The 25,499-nt window shown below is 40.2% G+C and overlaps 1 protein-coding gene across 1 annotated transcript; it reads left to right on the top strand.

Moving 5' to 3' along the window:
• Nucleotides 1–2,101: 2,101 nt before the first annotated feature.
• On the top strand, nucleotides 2,102–23,555 carry LOC125247131. Its single transcript, XM_048158336.1, has 11 exons — nucleotides 2,102–2,255; nucleotides 15,975–16,310; nucleotides 16,894–17,211; nucleotides 17,294–17,353; nucleotides 17,477–17,536; nucleotides 17,711–17,755; nucleotides 17,904–17,981; nucleotides 22,182–22,210; nucleotides 22,596–22,646; nucleotides 22,882–22,953; nucleotides 23,095–23,555. The coding sequence occupies exons 1-11, from the start codon at nucleotides 2,195–2,197 to the stop codon at nucleotides 23,212–23,214; spliced, it is 1,230 nt and encodes a 409-aa protein (XP_048014293.1). The 5' UTR covers nucleotides 2,102–2,194; the 3' UTR covers nucleotides 23,215–23,555.
• Nucleotides 23,556–25,499: the final 1,944 nt, after the last annotated feature.

Below are 25,499 nucleotides of genomic sequence, written 5' to 3'. Positions count from 1 at the left end.
GTTGTGAGCATTAACTAAAAAAAAAAAAAAAAAAAAAAAAACTGATGGCATCCGACATCCTCGTGACTTTCCGCGCGAGTTTCTCGGCATGCTGGTGAGGAAGATTCATTTAGATCTACTTGGATGGACAACAACAACAACAAAAACTTCCTAGCTCATCCATCCAAATAGCAAAATTCTCTGTTTTTACTGTTATTTCTATTCCTTATGTTCTATTTTTTATTCTTCTTCTTTATGTAAAGCACTTTGAATTACCATTGTGTATGAAATGTGCTATACAAATAAAATTGCGTTGCTTACGTCACACTTCAAGTTACGTCATGCATGAACTCTCAACCCTTGCATGCATGCGCAGAAGACAGTAGGTCGAAGTTTAAAATTTTAAAATATTTAGTACTTTTCTTACAAATAGCCTACATATTGGTTCACTTCAGAAGACATTGATTAATCCATTGGGGTCGTATGGATTTTAGGGACACATGAGCTTGCATTGTAAAGCCATCATGTCATCTGAGGTGTATATGACTTTCTTCCTTAAGATGAACATCTGGGAATGCAAAAGATGAGTAAACGGTGAGCACATTTCCGGGTGTACTGTATTTTCTTTTAATACAGAATAGCAAATGGGATTCCCTCTTAAGATTCATCAGTGGAAAGAAAGAAAAAGAAGAAGAGGAACAAGAGGAGGAGGAAGCCAAGCAAGAGAAACGAATAAGAAGTGTTGTAACTTTAAATCTGTTTTGAAATAAGTTGTTTTTCAAATAAAGGTTTCAAATTCATTGACATCATATGGACATTTATAATTGTACTTATACAGTTCATACGATGTGTTTTGACAATGTTGATTTTTTTGTCCTTTTTCTTTTCTGTGTGTGTGGTATTTACCTGATAATTTTAGTGCTACAGTAAAAGGTTGAGCTGTCCAAAAGGCAGTGAATTTAATGTAGCCTGCAAGAAAAAAGACTAATTATTACATAATTTTGATATCGCTATTCAATTTAGTTTAGTTGTATTGTAGTACATTGTATCTCTATTTTCCCTCAACATACATCTATAAATTCATCATTTTCTTAAGTTCCAGTGCACATGTTTTCTGCCTCTTGTGAAACCTAAATGTGAGCTAAACCTATTACCCATCACCAAACTCTGCTTGCTTCAGGAAGCTGAAAAGTCAGCTTAAGGAGCTGACAATACAATATCAGTCTTCTATATCCTGACAAATCTACACATGCTCACACACACACCAGTACATATCAATTTTGCAATTTTGGTCTTTGGCAATTGTTCTGCTTTTGGTATTTACAAGGGGCCAGGATGAAGGAATCATATTTAGATTCTTGTGCACTAGCCAAATAACTAGCCAAAGAGATTGTTTAAATTATTTATTTTCTATTTCAATATATGACTATTTAAACATATAAAGAAATTTTGTTTATTGTGCATGCTCGCACTTGTATTTCACAATTTTGGAAGTTTCGTTTCGTTACGTTTTTTTTTTTTTTTTTTTGGAAAGTATCAGCTAGTGTTGGCCGAACTGTTCAAGTGTGCATGAAGACTGCATTAATCACCCAAAGAGACACACATATAGTGTTGAAAAATGCATGATTATAGCCAACTTTATTTAAATATTTTAATTTCCGATATTTTTCACTTTAACATGATTGAGTTATTGTACAAAATAAGTGTCCAAGACTGTATGTGTGGATATTGGGACAAGCCAAACGTTTGGTGTTAATATGCAAAACACTTTGCAACAGTAATGCAAAGAATATCCTATAAACTGTGCTCAGATCAGATGTGTGTTGAGTCAGTGTGGTTTACACTTTCCTTACAGTGAAGAACATGTTGGACAGCTGCTGTCGTGTCAAAGTCTGTGTGGAAACAGAATGACTGTAGGTTAAACTCCCTGAACTGTTACCATTGTGCTCTTGAACATCAACCATGAGTTGATCTTCAGGGACTGTTCCTATTACAGTAGAAGTGTACTGTACGTTACATTTAAACATCAGTGAAGAACAAATCAACACTTCTCCATTATGCATTGGCATTGTGTCACTAAATAACAACTATATTCCAGAATTTCAACACTCAGTTCAGATCAAAGGAAGTTCTTTCTTTAGACACGACCAGCCCTTCCTGTCTGAAGAAAGAGCTGTAACTATATAATGAAGAGAAAGACTGACAGAAACAGAAAATGGCTGATCAGTGTGATCTGTGTCTGCTGGGACTGATCATTCTCTCTTCACTTCTCACAGGTAAAGAAATCTGGATTTTCTCTAAAGACATTTAGTGGAATTAGTCTGGAAAGAGTTGATTTGAACATGCTCAGTTTATTCTTGCACACATTCACGTTGTGATCTCAGAGTTGTGTATTGATACATACAGATCATACTGTATTATTCCTGATACTGGACATAGAGTCACTCAAACATCTGATGATCAACAATTATCTTCATATTCAGAGATTTCAACAGCTACATGATCAAGACAAACACTTTATTCTGGAGAGTGTGATGATTGTGTTCATGAGGAAAAAAGACGGTATTGAATCATCTGCTTTTTAAGCTGATATGGTTTATATTTTCATTTATGAATATTCTTTCTTTCTTTCATTTATTTAAAAAGCACAATGTATTCAACAGCAAGTGCTGTAGAAAGATAAAAATAAATAAAACAAAATACAGAGGTAAATTCAAAGTAAGCGTAACACCTGCGTCGATTGACAGGCACTGTTGATATACTAATATCTATAGGCCAACAGAGAATACGAATCTGACGTCATGGCGCGTTGAGTTCTGGGTAACTTCTTTGTTTATACGCCATATTGACAGGATCGCGCAGCCTTTCCGTCATTGAGTTTAGTGCAGTAATTTGTTTTTTGTCATGATTGTGAAAAATGTCACCATTGTATGTCATTAATGCTGCATCGATAATGGCCTTTTCTACGTCTAAAAACACCAAGGGAAGCAGGTCTAGGAGGATGACGAGAAGACGCCGGATGGCAAATCTTTTAGTAATGGCACTGATTAAACCCACTGCTTATCACTCAATAAAAGAATCACATTGCTAAGTGTTTTTTGACATTTTTGGTTTAATAATTAACATTACCTTTTGCGAGTCTGACTCTCACTCCGCTCGTGAATTAGTAGAACTTGAACGGGGACATTCAAATGCTTAACAAGAATGAAGAAACGATTAATGCACCGAGACAAACACAAAATTCTGTACGTATCTGTTAAAGCATACTGTGTGGAGAACGTGCTGCGTTCATATTCAGGGCACATCTTTTAATATAATGTCATCATAATACACTAAGCCAGCGTTTTTAAAATGTGCCCTTGCAAGGACTCACTACTAAACTGTTGACAAGCTTATAGGGTTTTGATTTTGTTTGTCATTTGTTGAAATAAATATAAAAATACAGTGTGTTCGTGTCCGTCTGTCCTCTGACTGACCCATAATCTCTGATTCTCTGGGATCGTGGAAAGGAATATTTACAATGACAACAGTTGTAGGCCTACTCGGTATGCTCGTTTAAGCAAATAAATCAATCGACTTTTCTCAGCATGTTGAACACATACTTTTATTTGGATATTCATACAATGGCTGAAGCAGCAGCAAGCGTCCAGCGTGCGACACGGTAAACAGATGAACATTGTAAATGAAATTCTACAAAAACTTAAGTGAAAAAATAAAAATAAATAAAATTATCATGCGATGCTATAAAATAGCTTCTGTTCCCTGCAAACGATACCATTAAAAATGTGAATGTTCCACTTAATGGCAGAAACAAAACAAAAGGTAAGCAAGTATCTGTATTCATTTCAGTGCAAGTAGTAGGGGCGATCCTGTCAAAATGGTGGCACCGCCCCGGCATGCAACGCGGCATGACGTCGGTTCGTATTCTCTATAGGTTCGGCTCGGAAGGCATAAATTAAACAGCTTAACTTTGTGAGGAAATAAATCTGTATTGAAAATAAATTGATTCTTTGTAGAGAATAAAGTGAAAGTAAAAGGAGAATATTACTTAACAGTATTCAAAGTTTCAACTGAATGACAGGTCGTAATGACAAAGAAACTCAAACAAATTGCAATACATGGATTATGCATGGACTAATCAGGGTGCACCCAATAACTAGAGTTTAGTTAGACTGCAGTCGTGTAACAAGTTTGCAATTATAACTTTTGACAACCTCAGTTAACTCAAAACAGAAAAAGAAACATTTTGAAGTTCAAAATGACTCGTTTCAAAACAGTTCAGTTCGATAGATTCAACAGGAAAATGATTTGATTCCACAGTTCTGCAAAACTCTGTGTGGTACGAAAACAATAAGGAACAACAACAAAAAAAATAGTTCTGTCTTCACCAAAGGACACCAAAGTCGCTGGTAGAGTCAATGCTGAGCAGCTTTCTTTTATTAGGCTTCTTTTCCAGTTCAGACACTTTTCATAAAGGAAATAAGACTGTGTTCATTTCAAATTTACTTCAAAATTACAAATCACAAGAATCCATAATGGGAAACAACAAAGTTAAAACTACAGTTAACTCAATAGTAAACTCATTGCTCAGAAAAGATAAACTACAACATGTGACAGACAAAAATAAATGCTAGATGTATTCAAAATAGGAACAATAAAACCATAACCATATACAAATAAACCTTTAAACACAACATAAAATACAAAAAATATACTCAGCCACATGGAACATAGTAAACGTGCAATAATATCAGAAATGCAAAACAATTTATCAAAAATAATCTAACATACGCTTTAGTAAATTTGTTAACATCAATATATTTCCTTTAATAACACGGATGGCTAATATAATTAGAGAAATTAAGCAGTTATTATGGAACAACAGTGATAGTCTTCCTTACCTTTTCATAAAGGAAATAAGACTGTGGGGGTAAGGAAGGGGCAACTCCCCCAAAGAAACACAACAGACAGCTCCCCCCAGTGGCAGGGAGAGCACATTACATCTTCCCTACATCCACCCCCTCTTTAAATGACGTCGTCCCATTTATCACTTAATTTAGGTTAAAACCCAAATCAATGGAACAAATTAAGCTTAAATCTTAAAATTCTCTTTGAAGTGTGTGTGGGAAATATAAATGAGTGAGTATGTTGCTAAGGCAGTTCTTCTTCGCTTTTGCTTTTTCCCACACTTTTCTTCCTCTCTCTACCTTCTCCTTGTCATTTTCACCTTGGAGAACATGAACCTCCAGTGAGAGTCTATTCGGTGGGCGCCTTTTCCACTCAGGATATCTCCTCTTTGACTTCCAACTGTGTTTGCTCCTTATCCCCTTCCTTTTCACTCACATTCTCTTTCAACTGACTTTCATCCTGTTCACACTCTTCGCCCACAACATCTGGCAATTCCACACTCGTACACTGTGTGATAGTGGCACTGCCTCCACACTTACTTGTTTCCACTACTTCCTCTTCTTCCTCAGAAACACTTGAGTCCATTCCAGACACTTCCTCCATGTTAGACTCTTCTTGGCCTAGGTACTTGGAACCCACCGGAAAAAAACATACACTGGGACAGAAGATTGTGGTGGATGACTCTTTCCCTGCCACCATCTTCTGGACGAACCACATACACTGGAATTCCTGCCTGTTTCTTTACCACCACATATGGACATGGTTCCCACCTATCAGCCAGCTTCTGTTTCCCCTCGACATAGCAAACTTTCACCATCACTCTGTCACCAGGTTGGAAAATGTGGCTTTTGGCTTTCTTGTCATAGTGCTTTTTCTGAAGATCTTTAGCATGCCTTGACATTCTGTCTGCTTCATCATAAGCATAGGTCAAGCATTCACGCAGAGTCTGCACATATTCACTATACTCACATGGCTCTTTTGCTGTTGACAGACCAAAAAGGAGATCAACAGGCAGTCATGGATGTCTGCCATAGATCAAGAAGTATGGGGAGAAACCAGTTGAATCGTGTTGAGTGCAGTTGTAAGCATGTGTCAGTGCGTCGATGTATTCATCCCACCTGGGCTTCTGATCAGGACCAAGAGTGCCCAACATATTCATTAGAGTCCTGTTAAATCTCTCTGTGATCCCATTGCCTTGTGGGTGGTAGGGGCTGGTATGAGGTCTTGCGATTCCTGTCAGCTTACACAACTCCTTCACCACTGTACTCTCAAAGTTTCTGCCCTGATCTGCATGGAGTCATGCTGGGAACCCAAACCGACAGAAGAAATTCTTCCACAGCACCTTTGCCACAGTGACAGCCTTCTGGTCTTTTGTGGGGTAAGCCTGGGCAAATCTTGAGAAATGATCAGTGACCACCAGGACATTCTCTATTCCTCCCTTAGACTTCTCCAGGACAAGGAAATCCATGCAGATGAGTTCCATAGGGGCATTAGTGTGAATGCTCACCAGCGGAGCTCTATTTCCAGCTGTTGGAGTTTTTCTCAGACAACATCTTTCACACTGCTCGCACCAGGACTTTCACCATGCATTCTTGGCCAAAAGAATCGTTCCCGGAACAGATTCAAGGTACGCTCAAATCCCAAATGACCAGAGTTGTCATGAAGACTCTAGCCAGAAGTCGCATTTTCTCTGGCAAGACCAGCTGAACAATGGACCGTCCCAGAGCATCCTTAACATGCCTGTAAAGAATTCCATCTTTAACCACCAGCCTCCTCCACTCTTTTAAGAGAAGCAGAGCATCTTTTCCTTTCTCCAACCTTTCTCCACATCTTGGCTTTCTGTTTAGTGTCTTGTAGTGCATAACTGGCCCAATGACAGGGTCCTCTTTTTGGCATCCTCTGATCTCCAGCTTTGTCATTGCAGGCAGCGCATCAGTACCTGCTCCATCAAATGGATCGGCTGACTTTTCACCCCGGTCCAGAAACTCTCCCTCTTTGCATTCAACAGTTCTCTTCGCTTGATCACTAACATCTACTTCCTTCCTTCCTGACTCAACTTCACAGTACTGGTCTTGCTTTTTGGAGGAAATCCACTGTGGGCAAGACTGAAGAGTCTTTGTGACCTCTTGACTCGACATCCTTGAGAGTGCTTCGGCATTAGAGTTGGATTTTCCTTGCCTATACTCAATGTCGAAGTCAAACATGGCAAGCTGTGGCATCCAACTTTGTGGTACTCATCACATATTTAAGTGGGTTGTTGTCAGTCAGCACAGAAAACTTATGCCCATAGAGGTGGTCATAGAATTTATCCGTAACAGCCCACTTTAGAGCCAAAAACTCTAACTTGTGTGCGGGGTAACGGGTTTCAGGTGGTCTCAAACCTCGGCTTGCGTAAGCAATTACTCTTTCTACACCATCTTGAACTTATACAAGGACCGCTCCAAGACCCTCACCAGAAGCATCCGTTTGTAGTACAAATGGTAAGTTGAAGTTGGGGTAGCCCAGGATTGGCGCTGTAGTCAGTCTCTCCTTCAGTGTTTCAAACGCCTTCTCACATTCATCTGACCACTCAAAAGGTTTTGCAGGTCCACATGTTCCTTTTGCACCTCTTTTCTTTTTCGTAGGGTCTCCAGAGGCAAGCTGATACAGAGGTGCTGCCAGTGATGCATAGCCCTCGATGAAACGCCTATAATACCCCGTGAAGCCAAGAATTCAATACGTCCTTTGCACTCGATGGCCGCTTCCAATCTCTGACTAGGCTTATCTTCTCAGGATCTGTATGAATGCCCTCCGCGGACACCACGTGGCCCAGGTACTGAACTTCTTTCCTCAGTAGCCTGCACTTTTCAGGTTTCAGCTTCAAACCATGTTTGCGGAGCCGGCTGAACACTACTTCCATCCGCTCGAGGTGCTCTTCAAAAGTCCTAGAGAAGATAATTATGTCATCGAGGTAGATAAGGAGGCTCTCAAAGTTCAGATCACCAAAGCAACAAGTCATCAATCTTTGGAAGGTTGATGCGGCATTCTGCAGACCAAACGACATCCTGTTGGCCTCATATAACCCCATGGGGGTGCTGAAAGCAGTTTTGGGCTTGTTGTGTTCAGCCACCTCAACTTGCCAATAACCAGATGTAAGATCGAGAGTCGTGAAGAACCTTGCCTGTCCCAAAGCCTCTAATGCATCCTCTATTCTTGGTAGCGGAAAAGCATCTCTGGTGCTGCAGGAATTCAGTTTCCTGTAGTCCACGCAGATCCTCAAGGAGCCATCTTTTTTAGATACAACAATGATGGGGGATGCATAAGGGCATTTGCTTGGACGAATAACTCCAGCTTCTTCCATCTGGGATATGGCCTTCCGTACATCCTGGTACTGAGACGGGGGTATTTTCCGATAAGGGAGGCAAAAAGGTTTTGGGTCTACCAGAGGTATCTCATGTTGCACAGTGGTGGTATGGCCATAGTCCATGGAGAGTTTGGAGAAGACATCAGCATTTCTCAACAAATCCCGGAGCAATGCCAACTGCTCCTCACCTTCCACTGCTGCAGCACTAAGGTCAACTCCACATGTCATAGCAGTAACAGACTCAACACTGGTAGTCTGCTGTTGACTTTGACAAGATGGTATCACTGAATTCCCACACTGACTCGGATACATGAACTGGTTCTGGCATGGCATTTGGCACTTTTCTCCCTCTTCAACAACATTCTGGATCAGGGAAGCATCTGCAAGCAGTGCCTTTGGATGGACATCTTTCCCAGACAGGTTCAAGAGACGGATGGAAACACAGCCTTTGCCCACATTAGCAAGCAGCCTGGCAACCATAAGGCCTTCTGGTACACTTTTGGAGGACTGGCTCTCCACCAGAACTGTGTACTCTGTTCTCTTTGGTCCACCCATAACTCTGCCGATAACATCCTGCTCCTTACCAGCTGGTATTCTTATTCTGTGGCCAGCATACTGTACTTGACCCACTTTACCCCTAGAACAATCTGGTTCACTTTTACTTACAGCCACCAGTGCAGAATGCCACTCAGGATTAGTCAACTTGACTTTGGCAAGATATTTTCTGCCATATGACACTTGGAGGTCATTTCTGGAAACCCTTATTACATTAGTCCCAATGAGCAATGGAACACAGGATCGGTACTCTGTTACAGGGACAACAAAAGCAGGAACATTTGAGTAGACCCTTCCCAAAAACTTGAGGTTGATACTAAGCACACCAACATGAGATATTGGTTGGCCAGCGGCACCTTCAATGGGGATGTCTGATGGCTGCAGTTCCTGAGTACATAGGACAGGATGTCGTCGCCAGAACTCATCAGTAATTGTGGTTACTTGAGAGCCAGAGTCAATGAGAGACTTACACATCTCTCTATTCACTTCAACCACCCCTTCATTACAGGGACCTACCAGCGGGGTATCAGCTGGTTTAGACATGCCCGTTTCATGTTGCTGGGGACACTGTTGCATGCCTGTGGTTGCCCCGGTAACCACAGGCCCTACGCATTTAAATCCTGCCTGGCCTCTGTTCTATTTTCAGCTTGAGCTGCCTCATCAGTCATCATTGTCCTACACAGACGTGCAATGTGTCCCAGTTTTCCACAGCGATAGCACACTACGCCCCTTACTGCAGTGTCACTACTCCCTTGAGATCTCTGGGTCTGAGGAAGCACAGTCCGTGGTGATGCTCCAACTCTAGCCTCCAGCTGTGTCAACCTATTCATCTGATCCTCTTGGCTGCTCACCAGTTTCTTTACCATGGATGTGAGTTCAGTAAGATCTGAGTTCTGTCTATTTCCTTTCTCTGTTCTCGGCTTTTCGTCAGTCTGGTTACCACTGGTTGTCGTAAACTGAGCCTGGGTGTACGTCTTTTTGGCCCTTGGCTGTGTCTGAAACTTCCTTGTCTCCCTTGCAAGGTTACGAAGTTCCACTTGAAGTTCACAAAAACTTAAAAGTCTAGGCTTCATCTGTGCTATCCTGTGATAAACCTCTTCATCACTCAAAACCTCTAACAAACTGACGAGTCAGTTTGCTCTCTCGGTCTGGAAAAGGTTGGCCTCAAGTCAAGTCAAGTCACCCTTATTTATATAGCGTTTTTTACAATGCAGATTGTGTCAAAGCAGCTTTACATTGATAATTGGTATATAATTTTCATTTTAAAGAATAGTGTCAATGCAGGCAGATCAAAAGCACTGTTGAATAAATGTCAAGAATACTGTTGAATATCAAATGTCAAGTCAAATTAAATTAAATTAGGGCTGCACGATTAATCGTATTTTAATCACGATAACGATATCTGCTTCTCCCGATTGATTTTAAATAATCGTCACGCTATTGGCCTCCATACTGTGCCTCTTCCACTGAACATAAACTGGCCTCCAGAGCAATGGCATATGAACATGCTGACTCGCCAGGGCGCTGGTATCTCTCATAGAAATCAGCTAATGGGTCCAGAGATGTTTGCATATCACTATATTCAGCTCGTAGTTCATCAAAGGCTCTGCCAGTAGTCTGCTCATTAGGAGGGAGATTCAGAACTAGCCTTCTGGCTTCACCACTCAAATGTCGCACTACAGTAGCAAATGACAGATTTGCAGGCATTCCTCCAGCATCAAGGAGATACTGCATGTCCCGTATCCAGTCTTCAATAAGTATTCTACAATCAGGACCACCACTGAACACTTGGACATTTCGAACTTGGTGTGTCTGCGTAAAGCTGGGTTGTGGTGTGGTTATTGCAGAGGAATGAATTTTTGCATCTTGCTGATAAGCAACATACGGAGATGCTGTCTGAACTGCACGGAGATGTCTGCTTGCACTGAACTGGGTTGTTGTGCATACATATGTGAACCAGGATGCATTGGCATTGTCGTAGTAGCATACATAGGAGTAGAGAAGGTAGACACAACGGCAAAGTTTGAATGTGAGGTGTGCTGTTGATCATTGGAAGTTTGTTGCGCTTGAATGGGGTTTCCTTTGTGAGGATAGCTGGTTCCAGACAAGACAGGAGTTGCTGAGGGAAGGAGTGAGCTAGGTGGTTTTGAATACATGGCATTTTGCACATCATAGCAGAAGGATGGAGGAATCTGAATGGCTGTTGAATGACCATGCATGTTGGCTTGGGGTAAAAAAGTCATTGCAGCAGGAGAGTGCAGGCCACATGAAGAAGTGTACATATTGGGTGCCTGGATCATACCTGGATAAGTAGAAATGTGAGCTTTAGGCTGCACAGTCAATGCAGGCGGCAGGTATGGGTCATTCGGAGAGGGAGACATGTCAGTTGGCGTTCTGTTGGCCATGTTCGGTGAAGCCTGAATGGTAGTGACATTGTCATGCATGCTAGTTCGGGATGAAACAGTCGGCACATTAGATGGCTGTGGGTTAACTGAAAAGACAAGGTGCAAGGTGGTTGGAAGTCCATAGACAGGGTTATCTGGGGCCTGGACATGAGCTGAGGGCTGATGTTGCACAGAAGCGCTGGGGCAGGTGCCCGACTGGTGCCAGCTTGCTGCCGGGGGAGGCACATTCTCTGTGTGTGTCGCTAGCTGCGCTGTCTTTGGCCTGACAGACTGTTGGGGGTTATCATCTGGCTGGGAAACAGTTTCAATACTCACATCGGCAGGCATGCTTATTTCATACTGTTGGATTTTGGCCTGGAATGGCTGTCTTAGTGGTACTTGGGGACGGGAAAGTGGTTGATGAGGGGTGGTTTCAGGGAGCCTCTACATTTTTCTTCCACTTCTTTGACTCTTCTTGCCTGTGCAGCACACAATGTGTATGTAGTGTACAATACACTATATGTAGTGTTTGCAAATGTAAATATGAAAAATGTAGTAAAGTGCAAATTAATGCAGGTATGCAAAGTGAATGTGTCCTGTATTTCTTATGTTTTCTATATTCACAAAGCACTTTATCAAGAATGAAAGCAAATAATAATAATAAAAAAAATTAGCCCACTTCAAGAGCTTTAAATCCACCCAAATAAAATAATCAGATGCACAAAAAAGGATATAGTTTCTAAAAAAAAAGCACAGCAGTTCACAAATTTGTAACTCAAATCAAATTAACACTCTTATAGAACAATATCAAAAGTTCAGAAACTTAAGCAAAACTCAATTCAGTCCAACAATATATTTAACACTTCCACTTTAAGACAAAAGAAAGTAGGTGGAATACTGTTTTTTTTTCCTTTTGCTTTTTTTTTTCTTTAGCTTTTTTTTTAGTTTTTTTTTTTTTGCTTTTTTTTGCTTTTTTTTTTTATTCCACTCTTCTCACACTATTTATTTATCTGAAAGCTTACTTCCGTTGATGTAGAAACCAACGATCCAGGTCACAGCACCAAAGATGTAACCCTCTTTGTTGATGTGCTTCCCCGACTGTCTCTGCGTTGTGTTGGTGTTGGAGGGGGAGGTAAATAGGAAGGACACCAAAGTCGCTGGTAGAGTCAATGCTGAGCAGCTTTCTTTTATTAGGCTTCTTTTCCAGTTCAGACACTTTTCATAAAGGAAATAAGACTGTGTTCATTTCAAATTAACTTCAAAATTACAAAATCACAAGAATCCATAATGGGAAACAACAAAGTTAAAACTACAGTTAACTCAATAGTAAACTCATTGCTCAGAAAAGATAAACTACAACATGTGACAGACAAAAATAAATGCTAGATGTATTCAAAATAGGAACAATAAAACCATAAAATATACAAATAAACCTTTAAACACAACATAAAACACAAAAAATATACTCAGCCACATGGAACATAGTAAACGTGCAATAATATCAGAAATGCAAAACAATTTATCAAAAATAATCTAACATACGTTTTAGTAAATTTGTTAACATCAATATATTTCCTTTAATAACACGGATGGCTAATATAATTAGAGAAATTAAACAGTTATTATGGAACAACAGTGATAGCCTTCCTTACCTTTTCATAAAGGAAATAAGACTGTGGGGGTAAGGAAGGGGCAACTCCCCCAAAGAAACACAACAGACAGCTCCCCCCAGTGGCAGGGAGAGCACACTACATCTTCCCTACAAAGAAAATGTGGCTCCATCTGTGTGAACTAGCAGGTAATTTTCCTACCCAGTTCCTGGGTTAGATTTAACCGTTTCGCCTCAGTCAGCGTTCGTCTCGTGTGGTTTGGCTCGTTATTGCTTATCCCACAAACCTCTTCTAACTTGTAATAAACCAGAACTCATCAATATCACATTATCTCTCATCCAAATACATCATTGCACATATCTGATTGCATATACGACTGTTTACACAGTGCAAAATGTGTACTCACCAAAATTCAAAGAAATAAATGCATAGATTTATTTTATCTTCTTTGACTCCTCTTTTTAGCTCTTGCTCAAAGTTATGCTGCTGCTAATATCATTAGTCTCTTAAAGAAAAGAAAATGGCTTCTCGTATACAGCAACTAACGTGGTGGGGCGGGACTTCAACATAACCCTCACGTAATTGGACAGTCATTAAAATGTCAATCATCACACTAACATATATTTCACTTTGATTTTATAATTTCTGACACTTTTATTATTAGGATTATTTCTGGTTAGTTTATTATTATAACACTCTTTAATTTATTATTTTTTATATAAAAAATTTTAATTATACAGGGTTACATAAGCACAGAAATTCAATGTAAAACAGTCTTCAATCTCCAGTAGAATTAAAAGCCTGAGATAATAAATGAGTTTTAACACTAGATATAGTTGGATCCGCTCTAACGTGAGGGTAAAAGATCTCACAGTCTAGATGAAGCTACAGAGAAGATCCGTCACCCCTGAGTTTAATCTAGAAACAATTAAAGCAGCTGATCAGAGGAACTAAGAGATCTAGTAGATGTCTGCAATAAAACACTGTTTTATTATACGAGACCAGTGGACCAAGATTAACAGTATCAGTCAGTCCAGATGTAATAATCCAGGCCCGGTACTAGGCTTGCTGGACTGGGGGGGCAATCACAAATTTTGGTAGGGCAGCATTTTCTAGGCTAATATTCATAGCTAACTTTTTGTTTTTTTGATTCATCAAGAATCGTCTTGTGGCTAACAAATTATAGGCTATAGCCTAATTTGTACTGGCTATGTAGGCCATGTGAATTATTTATGGACATAATAAGGGGCGGAGCCAGACATTGTATACATTCGGGGCTTAACCGAAATCTATATTTGTCCAATGACATTTTAATTTACTGACATGAAAGGAGCGTTTTTGTAGTATTCTTGGTTAAAGTTCATAAAATGTACATTATATACCATCATCTAGGGGGGTCCAGGGGCATGCCCCCCCGGTAAGAAATGTTTGTGTATTTTAAGGTTAAATGCATCCGTCTGGTGCACTTTGGAAGCTCAAAACTGAGAGCTTCAACCCATGTATAGAGTGCAAATGGAACAAAGAAACAGCATTGACTTGTACCTGGTCATGAAAGAGGGCTCAAACATCTTTTTAGTTGTGATATAGAGTCTCATTCTACATTGTATTTTCGGATGCACACTTCTCTTTAAAACACGCAGCACAGAAACCTCAAACCTGAAAGATTCAGGGCTTTTGGAAAAACATTTGGGGTTCCAGCCCCCTTAGCCCACCCCTAGCACCGCCCCTGGATATAATGTTCAAATTATTCATTGTTAACGAAATTACTGAGGAAATGTTCGCTGACAGCTATCTCAGCATGCAGAAAATATGTTCGGCTGATGCAGATGTGATCCTCATTGTGATATTTTTTTTAGGCTACTTGCTTGAAGATTAGGTGTACACTTGTTTTCGACGTGTTTTCTGATTAATGTTCGTTACTTCCCAGTTCGCATGTTTTTGGATTTTAAGTCCATTTTTGTGAGATTAAATATCATTATAAGCATAATATTCACTTTTTTTCTGTGATTAAAGTGGCCGATCCTTATTCAATAGATAAGACGTTTTTAATGTTTATGTAGGCTTATTCATTTTTATTGTTGGCTGCACATTTTTGGGGGGCACAAGGAAATTCTGGGGGGGCAATGCCCCCCCTAGCCCCCCCTAGCCCCCCCTAGACCCGGCCCTGTAATAATCTCTGATTTATTTTGACTTTAAAAAAATTAAAGACATCCAGCTTTTTAAACAATATATAAAGTGACGTGAAGCCAAGTACAGTGGTGTCCCAAACTCAGAATTTGTGCTTTGCATTTCACCCATCCAAGTACACAAACACACACACACACACACACACACACACACACACACACACACACACACACACACACACACACACACACCATGAACACACACCTGGAGCAGTGGGCAGTCGTTTTTGCTGTGGTGTCCAGGGAGTGATTGGTTGGTTTGGTGTCTTGCTCACCTTTTATACAATATATTAGGTGACATGTATAGTGTCCCATATTTGCTCAAATTCCTAAGTTGTGTGTTAGAGAGTTTTGTTCATTCACTCCCACACCTACATTTCCTGCTGGTACTGAGACTCAAACCCACAACCTTCGTGTTACAAGTCCATCTCTCTAAGCAAGGGGTAGCCAAGAGAGCCGCTGTCCTGCAGAGTTTAGCTCCAACCTTAATCAAACATACCTGAACAAGCTAATCAAGCTCTTCAGGATTACTAAAGCTATAGGAAGGTGAGGGTTTTTTCAGTGTTGGAGCTAAACTCTACAGGACAGTGGCTCTCTAGGACCAAACTTGCCTACCCCTGCTCTAACCATTAGGGTCCAGATTTACTAAACACAGTTTCTGAAAGGGAAACTCCCACAAATGTATTATTCAATGAGCTCTGCTGCAAAGATAACTGTGTCCCTGTCTCCTCCTGTGATCCCGTCTTCATGTGTGTCTTCAAACATCGTCTCTGCTCTGCTTCACTCTCCGGTTCGCTACCAACCTCCATCTCCACTCCTGCAACACAAAGGACAGAATTACCATCCCAATATCATCCTTCAAAAATGCTTACATTTGCCATTTACTCACCTGCTTCACTGTTTCACTCTGCTGTCCGTTCAATAAACATCACCTACCTGTATTCCGTTGTCTCCGTCCCTTCTGTTTGTAACAATATCATAATGATCAGTCAAATATACTGTGTTTCAGGTTCAAGTGGAGTGAATGATGATCATGTGTTCATCAGTTCTGGTGAAAATGTCCGTCTGCCCTGTAATAATGCTCTTTCTGACTGTAAATCAACTACATGGAACTACTATAAGAGTATCAGACATTTAGAAGCAGTTGAACTGATTGAATTAGGGATAAAGAAGAAAAACACAGAGAGACATGAGAGACTGAGTCTGGGGTCTGACTGCTCTCTGAACATCAAGAACATCACAGAAGAAGATTATGGATCTTACACCTGCCAACAATGGACAGGTCCAGAAGGACAACAACAAAAACAAGGAAATGATACACATGTTAATTTGCATGTTCTTCATGGTGAGTGTTAGGTTTTTGCTCCTAATTCGTGCCTCATCCCAGACCTCTTAATTGGCAATTGAATGAGCAATCACTCAGCGCTGAGGGAGAATATAATCTCATTTTATTGATAAGAAAAGAGAGAATATATAGAAAGAGTACAAGGGGTGTAGTATAGGTTCAGCCTATGAGAGAGAGAATACATCATATATCTCATGGTATAGGAATGTGATACATATAGAAAAACAAGTCTAAATATGTTCATCTCCCGGTCAGCTATCCAGGAGTTCCTTGCTATCCCAAAGACCTTCTCCTATGCTTTGTAATACAAAAGCAAGGGACCATTCCCTGTCTCCCATTCTATCCTAGTAGAGCCTTGTTCCTTATATGGAAATGGTTCCGGTACATAAAGAAAACCATATGTTAAAACATAGGATAGCTTCAACCGAGGACAAAGGAGCCTCTGTCCACTTTCCTTCAATGCTGAGACCAACATAAAATCTATCAGTGAGTTTATGATTATGTGATCAATTTAAAAAGGACAGATTCTGCCTTTAAACTCACATGATGATTGAAGAGTCTGTGATTTGTGTCTTGTGTTCAGTTTCAGTGTCTCCATCATCATCATCATCATCATCATCATCACAGACTGAGATCAGTCTCTCCTGTCATTTGTATTCATATGATAGATTCTCCTGTGATTATTGGGTTGGTTCTAAAGGACTTCAGTTGTCGTGGGTGAATCAGGCTGGTGTTGATCTGAAGACAGACTCCAGATATCAGATATTATTCTCATCAGATCACTGTAACATCACTCTGACTACAACACTCCTGAATGAAGATGACAACAGAGAGTGGAGATGTCAGCTTACTCTCAGAAATAAACTCAAGACCTCAGTCAGATACACTGTCAAGTATTCAGGTGAGAAATAACTATTACTACTGTAAAATATGATGTTAATGTCCTACAGATGAACATCTGAACATTCATCTTCTGATTCCAGTCAGCAGCTCAAACTCTGAGAAGAAATCAAGCCAAACTACAGCAGCAGCTCCTACACAAGGTTCATGATCACATGATCACTGTCACACTGATATGAAGCTGATCTAGTTTGTAAAAGAAACGTCTTGATGTTGTGCTCATGCACTAAAGTATGATTTTTGTGTTTCCATTTTGTTTTTAATAGATGTAACATCAACTACATCAACACTGACTCCAGATGTCACACCAATCTCTCTGAATCAAGGTGTGTATGAACACACTCATTTCTGAATCAGTATCTAAATGAACTGAATCTTCATCTGATCACAAGCTTTCAATCGAGACGTTTAATTTGTAATCCACATCACGAAAACGAATGTGAAAAGAAACTATGTTGACGTTGTGTTCATGCATTCAAATATGATCTTGTTTTTAATAGTTGTACCATCAACTACAGCAACAACACTGACTCCAACCTCTCTAGGTGTGTATGAAGATCATCCTCATTTCAGTGCTTGTTTTCACACTCTGGAGTTTTTCTAGAATCAGGATCTAAATGAACTCATTGTAGTGAAAATGAGCTCAGTGGACATCAGTATTAATATGACTGTAATATCGTCTCTCTCTCTCAGTGATTGTGATTGTTGTCGCTTCATTCGCTGTTCTCCTTCCTGCTCTTATTCTCTGGATGATTTGCAGAAAAAGAGACGGTGAGTATAGATTGTGTCAAGAACTAATACAACGCAGGATGTAGTTGTAAACCAGAACATGTGGTTTATTCTTCACTCTGTGCACTTCTCTCTATCTATGTCTGTGTCCCTGCACCTAACACTCGAACTCCCCGCCCTCTCACGCATAGCAGCAACCTTAAAGGGCTATGCAACATTTAACAACTCTACATCCCTTCCCTTAAGCTAACACTCACTAACTGAGCATACAAAACAATGTTCAAATCTAGCTGGGAAATAAGTATAACATGTAACATTGTGGTTTATAAAAAAACTAAAGAGTAGGTGTCCTTAACCAGTTACATACTCCTGATAACGTGGGTTGGGGTGACTGACTCTCCCTGAACGAGTCACTATAGGCTGGGCAGTCTGGGCAGCAGCGCCAGTGCTGGATGCTTCACTCTGAGATGGCAACACTGCAGATGACTGGACGGTTGTATGAGGTGAAGCTGGTGAAAGGGGGCTATAATCATCCTCTCCACATTCTGCAGGTGCAGGCTCTTGAACACGGAGAAGGAGATGTCGGTTTCTTGTGTACCGTCTGCCCTGAGATGTTACCACATAGCGGTTAGGCTGAGAAGCAGGGCCCTGTACAACCACCAATTTGTGGAAACCCTGAGCTGTCTGCATACTTACTGTCTGTCCCTGTTGTAAGGGTGAAAGGGTGTGGGCTTTGTGGTCATAGTATGCTTTGCTCTCCTTTCTCCTCCTGGTAAACACAGCCTTGACATGACGGCATACAGAGGGCTTCAGTCCGTCTTTCAGCACTGGAAGAAAAGTTCTTGTACACCTGGAGAAGAGGAGCTGGGCAGGAGATGGCAAGTCAGCTCGTGAAAGATTATGCAGATGGAGTAAGGCAGCCTGTATGAAACATTTCTCAAGCAGATGTTTGGCGGATCACACTGGTGTTCTGCAAGGCTATTGGACTGCAGGTAATGAGGGCTGCTCCGAATGTGCTCGAAATCCCACGTATGTGTAAAATCAGAAAAGTTGCTACAGACAAACTGCCATGCATTGTCTGTTATGAGCGTCTGGGGAATGCCATGGACTGCAAAGTGTCTCTCGAGTTTCACAATTATGGTGACACTCCTCGTGTCAGGTAGATGGTCAAGCTCAAACCAACCAGAAAATGAATCTACTAGAACCAGGTGCATTTTGCCATGCCATTCAAATATGTCGGCAGCAGTGAACATCCAGGGAAGGTCAGGAACATTGAGCAGATGCATGGGTTCTGTTGAGTGATGGGGCTTGAGGGCATTGGAAGGAGCACAACGAGAGAGAGCTCTCTCTATATCACCATACATTGTCGGCAGGTACATTGTTTCTTTTGCCCTGCGTTTTGTGGCTTCCAAACCTGGATGGCCTTGATGTAGCTGAGTCACATAGTAACTTTGTAATGATGATGGTATCAGAAGTCTCTCTCCTCTAAAAATTAGTCCGTTTTCAACCACAAATTCCTCTCTCATTGCAAAGAATGGGCGGAGATCATGTGATAGCTCTTTGAAAGAGCTTGGCCAGCCATGCATTATCATGTCAACAAGTCTTTGGCATGTAGGATCAGATTTAATTACAGATTGGAGTTCTTATGTCCGTTGCAACAAGAGGACTTGAAGCGTGGGTGTTAAGGCACGTAAGGCAAAGACAACAGGAGAACCCTGCTGAAGACACACAGCACCTAGTCCATGTTGAGAAGCATCAGCTGAGAGGATGTTGAGAAGCAACGGGTTTAGTATCATCGAAGTATTGCAGAACTGGGGGACTGGATACAACACCTTTCAACTTTTAGAAGGCAAAATCCTGCAGCTCGAGCCATGATGACCATTCTGCATCTTGTGGGCCAAAGTGGGCCTGTGATTTCACTATAGTGTGGAATGAACTTTAATAAATGGTTTGTCATGCCAAGAAACCGTTTCAAGGCCTGTTTGTCCTCAGGTTTTGGCATTTGGTGGACAGCTGTAGTCTTGTCAGTGTCAGGTTTCATGCCGTCAGCAGTCAGGAGGTGGCCTACATAAGAAATTGAGGTGACAGGAAATTTGCACTTATTAGGGTTTAATTTCATGTTGCATGCACAGATTTTGGTTCAGTCGCTCATCATGTTCTTGTAGTGACAAGGATGTCATCTACCACAATTTGACATGGCTGTCCGTCAAAGAGATGTTCCATGGTTCGCTGGAATACTTCACTACTGGTAGAGATCCCATAAGGCATACACAAGAGTCTGTACCTGCCAAAAGGCATCATGAATGTGGTCAGCTTAGATGATGCCTCATCTAAAGGGATTTGCCAAATTCCGCATTTTGCATCAAGGATGCTGAAAACCTTGGCCCCGGCATGTCAGCAATAACCTGTTCAATAGTTTTTATTGGATGATGTGGCCTCAGGAGTGCTGGATCTATACATATCCTTACAGAGCCTTCTTTCTTTTTGGCAGCGACCGTTGCAGACACCCTTTCCATGGCATCGGTTTCAGGGGCGATGATGCCCAATTTAGTCATTCTCTCGAGTTCTGACATGACTTTCTCCTTCATTGCAATGGGCACTTTTTTTGGGTGCACATCATAGACTGTAAGAAAATATGGACGTAGTGTCCGTGACGTCACCCATAGAGTTCTGAACAGCAGTTTTGACGCGTAAATGAGGCCGCGGCCATCTTAGCTGCACGTGACCGCACGTCACTCACGGATAACTGAAAATGGGCAAAGAGGCGGGACGAAGTTGGAGCCCATGCGACTTGTTGCTGAAACCACGCCCGCCCTAGCTATCTATCTTAGATACTATCTAAAATATTAATAAAGATAGCAATATCATTAGAAAGTACTAAAGGATTTACTGTCAATCTACGGTGCTTTTTTTACGATAACGTTATAGATGCTCCAACACCAATAGGCTAATTAATTTGTGTGGGGTGTGCAAATAACACAAATCAAATGGGATTTCATACCTTTATAATGAAATAGAGATCGCGAGATGAATCCAATCCGTGGCACTTGGGTAATATATATATATATATGTACCAGATGTAAGTTATATCTCTAAAATGTTCTCTCAAACATGAGCACGTATCTGAGTCACTCAAGTGACCACGGCCTTAATTATGCAGAACTTTAAGGCTTAATATAATTTAAACAGATGAGCTATAAAAAAATTCACCCCCCTCAGAATTGTCATGAAGGGCAAAATTCGCAGTATAGACCAAAACCACAATATGAACCAGACTGTAAACTTGTTTTTTTCTGCTGTAAACTTGGCTAATTTAACATGATGGTCAATGAGATTCTGCTCACTTCTGCAGCCTGTCCCTAGCGGCCAGTCGATGAATTGCAGTTTAATTCACTTCCGTATTGGCTTCACGAGAAACAGGGGGAGGTTGCCGCTTGGTGCACATACAGTGGGCGATACGGACTCGTCTAATCGCATGTGATAAACAGGCAGTTTACCAAGTGCTGTGGTGTCAAACAAGTTGCTAAATTCCTGTACCTCTGGCTCTTGGTGTTGGACTGCATGCACATGTGGTCCTTACTGTATCAGGCCCATTGCTAAGCTGTCTTGCAGTGTGAGACAACTGCTCGGATTGCAATCTACAACGTGGAATTTGAGCTGGCCTTGTTCACAGTCTAATATTGTGGTGCCTTCAGTCTTGATAGTTTGCCCACCGTATGCAATGAGGTTCACTTTTTCATTAGTTTTTATGTGAGCTGAGGGTACAATGAGGTGTAGCTGTTGGGCAGATATAACGTTGCATTTGGCACCTGTGTCCACTTTCAGTCGAAAATTAGCGGATCAGTGCGGCGGATACCCTGACCCACGTTTAGACTCTTCTGACACCACGTAGATTGTCAAGAACTGATACAACGCAGGATGTAGTTGCAACATCAAATAAATATTCTTCAAAGTTTTACTTGTTTTTACATGTGAACATGTGGTTTATTCTTAACTCCGTGCACTTCTCTCTACCTATGTCTGTGTCGCTGCACCTAACACTCAAACTCCCCGCCCACTCACGCATAGCACAAACCTTAAAGGGCTATGCAACATTTAACAACTCTACACAGAGTTTTTACAGTTTCTTATATCATGTAACAATAAGAATTATATTATGCACTAGAATTCTTCTAAAATCAGTGTAATTGGAGACTGTATTATGTGTTTGATCATCAATATTCTCTTGACGTTATGTTTCAGATAACAGAAGAGGAACTGATGACTCTGAGGTGAGTATTGTAGGTCGATCCATGAGTTATTAGTGTTTATAAGCTCTGATCCTGAAATATGACACTCGTATTAGTCAGATTATATAATGACAGGTTAGTGTATTTGAACTGTTTCTGCTCTAACACTCACAGATAAGAATAAATATGATGAACCAACGACACAATCAACATTTACATTCATCTACTGCCAGTGAACAATATGATTCATCTTCAATAATCTGTGTATGTTTGTGTATATTTGACACTGTGGTGATTTTCCTGTAACATCCATTCATGTCACAAGGATCTGTCATCATAACGTCATTGTGGAAACTTGGCATCAATAAACCACACAAGAGAGGAGAATGCAGGAGGAGGATTTTACTAATAACTGCTCTTTTTACAGGATCAAACACGACCTGTCTATCCAACAGGACAGAACACTCTTCCTCAACAGGTAAATTCACACTCAACATAAGCACATACACCCCCTAGAGGACACAACTGGAACTGCCAGAATTGAACTCAGTCTACTGCAGTCATGTCTGAATAATAGATTTAATCTAAACTTGTAGATGAAGTTGTCACATGATGCTCGTTTTACACATATTTTACCTGAAACATTGGCACCTGTGTAAAGTGATGGAACAGCCTTCAATATCTTGGTTTGCCATATTTCCATTGGTGTCTAGGAGCAGACAGATGATCATGTGACTTATTCTGAGGTCACTGCGTACAGTAAAAACCAAGACCAAAAGAAGAAGGTGAGAAACACTTCCTTGATGTTGTCCAGCTTCTCTCAACATGATAGTTTGTGTTTTCTTCTGAATTTGTGTCATGAATTGAGCTCAAACATCATGCTGTAATAATTGTGTGTTGAAACAATAACTGTGATGTTCATTCAGGTTCGCTGTGATGATAAAGTGACTTATGCTTCCATCAGAGGAGCAAAAGCTGGATCTCAGGAAAACTGCAGTGAACTTTATGCCTCTGTGAACAAGAACCATCACAAATCAGTCAAATAATGACACAAAAACCACATGAGCAGAAGAATATGAATCTAATAGAACTGAGTCCTAATGGTGTCATTCAGTGCCATTATAAATACTTTCAATGTCTTTTACATGTTCACAAACAAACCCAAGTGATGCTCTGATTTATTTGTAGTTACTGCTTATTTTTCTCAGTTCAGCATGTTTTTTGTATAGTTTCTGTCTGCTTGTTGATCAGTTAATGCTAGTGTCTTTATTATTCATTCAGAGCTGCAGGTTTGAACAAAGTCTAGAAAATGACGACACTTTTACTCCCTCACATCATTCTCACTTTCATGTCAATTCTCACTTTCAAATAAATATTCTTCAAAGTATTTCTTGTTTTTTACTTCTTGTTTTGTTTTTCTCCTGCTGTCCACCTTCATAACTTGAATTATTACAATATCTGACACTTTAGTATAAATACAAACCAAAAAAAAAAAAAAAAATGGTCAAAATGAAAAGTAAAAATGCTACAATTTTACCAAAAAAATATTTTATAATGTATAAATATATACCTGAATGCATACCGAAAGAAAAAAAAAAAATGGAAAAACTGTCTTCAGGACCCAGAGGAACAGTTTGTTTGCTCCATATAGAGCTAAAAGCCATCTAGTGGCAAAAGTCATGAACTATCATGTTATATATATTTTTTTCCACGAGAGGTCAGCAAAGACACCCAGTGTGACTTTATGAGTTGTTTTAGCAAGTTTTCTTTACGAGTTATTTTGTATTTATATGAAACAATGTGCTGAAATTATATTAATAGTGCTGCAGGAATGACTTATTTTTGTAGGCAAACCTGGAAGTTACAGTACCATCACCGTGGTTACCTTGTAAACATCCGAATAGGATTTTTCCAATAGGCTTTTCAGAAAATAAGGTCTTTGATTCCAACACATTTTGTCCATCATGGTAATCTTCACAAATTAACACAACTTTTATGAATTTTGAAGTGTAAATACAATCGGCAGAAGTCAAAAGCTAAATGTAAGTAATTAACAAACACAGAGGCTGCGTCTGAAAACTGGAAAATGCTGCCTTCAGAGGACACATTTCAAGGTAGGAAGGCACTTCGAAAAATAGAAGATGGCATCCAAAAGTTGTGTTTTCTGGCCAGTTTGTGAGTAAATGTAATTTTTGACTATTAATAAAAAAAATCATTATCAGAGATGGCTGTTTAGTGTAAATTGACCAAGTGATAGTGTCGTAACTATGACAAGTTTGACAACCAGGGTGGACCTGCCAAATGAACATAGTTTCAACAGAAAAACAAAAACAAACAAAATTTAAACTGAGTTTTGCATGAATTCAGTGCCAAGGTGGACATTTTTTTTTCCATATCTCTAGATGATATTCCAACCTGATAACCTTTTGTTAGTGGTAGCTTTGTCACAGAAATCAGCCTTCAATGACACTAACCGTCGAGCCAAAGAATGAGAAAATCTTGTAACTTTATTTGAACAGAACATGTCATACAAAATAATTCTACCTTGTTCATGAACTTATTTGGTCATTGTAAACTGTTTCTGTTAAATCATCATCATCATCATCATCATCATCATCATCATCATCATCATATTCATATGAAATTTCAGCTGTCTTAATCTACTTCCATCTCTGCATCTCCACACAAGCATCAATCTTTTTTTAATTACTCACAAAGTTGTTATTGTAGAAAAAAAAGTATCAAATGAAAGAGTGGACCTTCTGCTTCACAGTGACACTAGTACCTTGCTTGTAGAACACAGATGGTAAGAGTAATCTTGATTTGAAAATTCATCAAATTAAACAAAGTTGCAATCATCTGTCATTTCTTCACTCATTTCCACACATTTCCAAGTGCTTGTAGCCTGCAAGGGTAACACATATCAAAATAAACTGCAGGAGTCACCTTTTCAGATGATGTTATTGGCTTATCTGTACAATGAATTACACTATATTGCCAAAAGTATTTGGACACCCCTCCAAATCATTGAATTCAGGTGTTTCAATCACTTCCATGGCCACAGGTGTATAAAATCAAGCACCTAGTCATGCAGACTGCTTCTACAAACATTTGTGAAAGAATGGGTCGCTCTCAGGAGCTCAGTGAACTCAAGCGTGGTACCGTGATAGGTTGAAACCTGTGCAATAAGTCCATTTGTGAAATTTCCTCACTACTAAATATTCCACGGTCAGCTGTTAGTGGTATCATAACAAAGTGGAAGCAGTTGGGAACAACAGCAACTCAGCCATGAAGTGGTAGGCCACGTAAAATCACAGAGCGGGGTCAGTGA

This window comes from Megalobrama amblycephala, linkage group LG1, assembly GCF_018812025.1.
Source record: "Megalobrama amblycephala isolate DHTTF-2021 linkage group LG1, ASM1881202v1, whole genome shotgun sequence".
In the NCBI taxonomy this organism is placed as follows: Eukaryota; Metazoa; Chordata; class Actinopteri; order Cypriniformes; family Xenocyprididae; genus Megalobrama; species Megalobrama amblycephala.
Note: the sequence above shows the minus strand (reverse complement) of the source record. Positions and strands in the feature narration are given on the sequence as shown.